The 2,701-nt window shown below is 67.1% G+C and overlaps 1 protein-coding gene across 1 annotated transcript; it reads left to right on the plus strand.

Moving 5' to 3' along the window:
• The first annotated feature begins 799 nt into the window (after positions 1–799).
• LOC129735946 (collagen alpha-1(I) chain-like) lies at positions 800–2,498 on the plus strand. Its single transcript, XM_055708707.1, has 2 exons — positions 800–1,061; positions 1,671–2,498. Exons 1-2 carry the CDS (start codon positions 1,010–1,012, stop codon positions 2,261–2,263), a joined length of 645 nt encoding a protein of 214 aa, XP_055564682.1. The 5' UTR covers positions 800–1,009; the 3' UTR covers positions 2,264–2,498.
• Positions 2,499–2,701: the final 203 nt, after the last annotated feature.

Here is a 2,701-nt window from a genome sequence, read left to right on the forward strand (position 1 = left end):
ATGAAGAGGCTGGCTTGGGAGATGATGGGAGAGCAGTGGATCTCATCTGGCTCCACTTGAGCAAGGCCTTTGATGCCGTCCTCATTAAAGAAGCCATTGACATAGAGCGCTGCATGAGCAGACAGTGAGGTGGATTGAAAACTCTCTGAATGTCCAGGCCCAGGGGGGGCCGGTCAGTGGCGCAAAACTGAGTCACAGGCCACTGAGTAGTGGGTGTTCCATGGATCAATAGTGGGCCCTGTTCAGCCCCTTCTCTAATGATCTCTATGATGGAACAGAGCGTGCCCGCAGCAGGGTTGCAGAGCACCCCAACCTGGGAGGAGTGGCTGCTGTTCCAGAGGGTCTGGCCACTGGCCACAGGGACCACACCAGGCTGGAGAAATGGGCTGATGGGAACCTCATGCAGTTCAACAAGGGAAAGGGAAAAACTCCCGTCCTTGGAAGAACAGCACCACGCACCAGGGCAGCCCGGGGTCACCCATAGAAAGCAGTCCTGTGCAGAGAACAAACTAGGCTTCTGGTAGACACCAAGCTGGCCATGAGCCAGTACTGTGCCCCTGCGCCAAGGAGTTCCAAGGGAATCCTCGGCCGCCTCAGACAAAGCATTGCCAAGAGGCCGAGAGGCGATTGCTCCCCTTTTCTCAGCACTGCTGGGCAACAGCTGGAGCGGCATCTTCTCGCACACCTTCTCTATGACCCAAGTGGGCTGCAGAGGCAGCAGAAGGCAGGCTCTGAGGCTGCTCCCCGGCACCCGCAGGGCAGCGGGGGCTGCCGCTTCCAGCCCCGGAGCGGGGAGGCAGCTCCGGAAGCTGCTCCATCTCCCGGGCCGAGGCCCCGCTGCTGCCCCAGGCTGCGGCGAGCCCCCGAGCGGCGCCGGCGCCGGGCTCAGCCCCGGGGCGGAGCTGGCGGCGGCGCGGAGCAGAGGAGGCGGCGGAGAGGAGGCGCCGCGGCCGCCGCCCAGAGCCGGGGCTGGCGCGGGGCAGCGAGGCGCGGGCGGCGGAGCGGCGGCATGCGGCGGGGCCGGGGCGCAGGGCTGGCGGGGCTGGCCGCGCTGCTGCTGGGTGCGCGGGGCTGGCGGCGGGGGGCGGGCCGGGGCTCGGCCTGCGGGGGCCCCCGCAGGGCTGCCGTCCCCTCGGGCTTCTGCACGGAGCCCTGCCGCCGCGCCGGGCTCGCGTCCCTCCCTCCCTCTGCTGCCATCCCGCCTTCCCTGCGGAAACTCGCCGTGCTCTCGCTGTCCAGCCCTGCCCGCTGCCTCCTTCCCTCCGCCTTCTGCCGCGGAGCGCCTGCAGCCGCTCCTTCCCCGCTGCTGCTTCCCCTCGGGCTCCTTCCCCGCTGCTGCTTCCCCGCTGCTGCTTCCCCTCGGGCTCCTTCCCCGCTGCTGCTTCCCCGCTGCTGCTTCCCCTCGGGCTCCTTCCCCGCTGCTGCTTCCCCTCGGGCTCCTTCCCTTTGTCCCTGTTTTTCTCCAGTGACTCCACCTGTCACTCTCGCGTTCGTATGTCTGCCAGCCGTTAACGGACACCTCCGTTAATGCACCTGTAGACATCCTCTGGAAACTCTTCTCCCCCCCCCATGCCCGAACGTTCCTGGCTGGGATTTGCCATGGCGAACGGCAGGCGGGGCAGGGCACAAAGCAGGTTTTGAGGATTCCCCCTTCTTTTTCTCCTCGGCAGTGGCTGTGGGCAGAGCCCAGGTGCAGCAGGAGCCGTCGGCAGAGACCACCGAGGACACCGGCATCGCCATCAACTGCTCACACCCCAGCATAGGGACAGGAGACTTAATCTACTGGTACCGCCAGCTCCCGGGCCGAGGCCCCGCATTCATCACGAGCGGTCACAAAGGGTCCAGAGAGGTGCAGGACCCTCCGGGGCGGATGTCGGTGGCGGCAGACCGCCGGTCCAGCGCCCTGTGGCTCGCCCGGCCCCGGCGCAGGGACGCGGCGGTGTATTACTGCGCCGTGGGAGACACGGGGCTCGGAGCCGGGGCTGCGGCCGGGCACGAACCTCGGCGGCCGGGGCCGGGCGTGTGTGTCGGGGGCGGGGGGACAGCCCCGGCCGGGCCCGCCAGGGGGCGCTGCCGCCTCGGCCCGCCCGGCCGCGGGCGCTTCCCGCCACCGCCTGCGGCACCGGCACCGGCACCGGGATCAGCGGGTGCCCCTTGCAGTCGCTGCCCGGGCTCAGCACCTCTCCTCCTCGAGGGCTGCTGCGCATCGGTGCTCCGAGGCAGCAAACAGCCGCGCTTGGGCCGCGCTGCACGGGGAGCCTGAGAGGGTCTGTGCAAGGCAGCGGGGCGCAGCGTGTTTCCCACCACGCGCTCGTGCTTGCCCAGCACGGGGTCAGAGCCTTGCGGGTACCGTGGCGTCCCCTGGCCTGTCTGAAAAGGCCTGCCGGCATTGTCCCGCAACGCCTTCCCAGAGGGGACCGATTCCCATCCAGGCCACCTCAGGCTGCTTCTCCTCTTGCCAAGGATGCTGAGCTCTTCATGACTTTTAGGAAGGCCAAGTGACACCTCTAGGTCCTCCAAGTGCTGCCATGGCACAGGGAGTTCACGATGTCAAGAATAAAGCGAACGCAAATGCTCCAGCACGATGCTCAGCTTAGTGGGTGTCTCACCTTTGCCTGGCTGCCTTGGGCAAACACAGCAGCAGCTTCCACCCGGTAATTTTCCCCATCCCAAGGACGCACACAAAGATCTCAGCTTGGAG

The sequence above is a fragment of the Falco cherrug genome, chromosome 4 (genome assembly GCF_023634085.1).
Source record: "Falco cherrug isolate bFalChe1 chromosome 4, bFalChe1.pri, whole genome shotgun sequence".
Taxonomy (NCBI): domain Eukaryota; kingdom Metazoa; phylum Chordata; class Aves; order Falconiformes; family Falconidae; genus Falco; species Falco cherrug.

What these genes read in the sequence shown, in the direction of transcription:
- LOC129735946 (XM_055708707.1), top strand. Translation starts at nt 1,010, where the DNA reads ATGCGGCGGGGCCGGGGCGCAGGGCTGGCGGGGCTGGCCGCGCTGCTG. An exon ending in GCTGGCCGCGCTGCTGCTGG is followed by an intron (nt 1,062 to 1,670) that starts GTGCGCGGGGCT and finishes TCTCCTCGGCAG; the next exon opens with TGGCTGTGGGCAGAGCCCAG.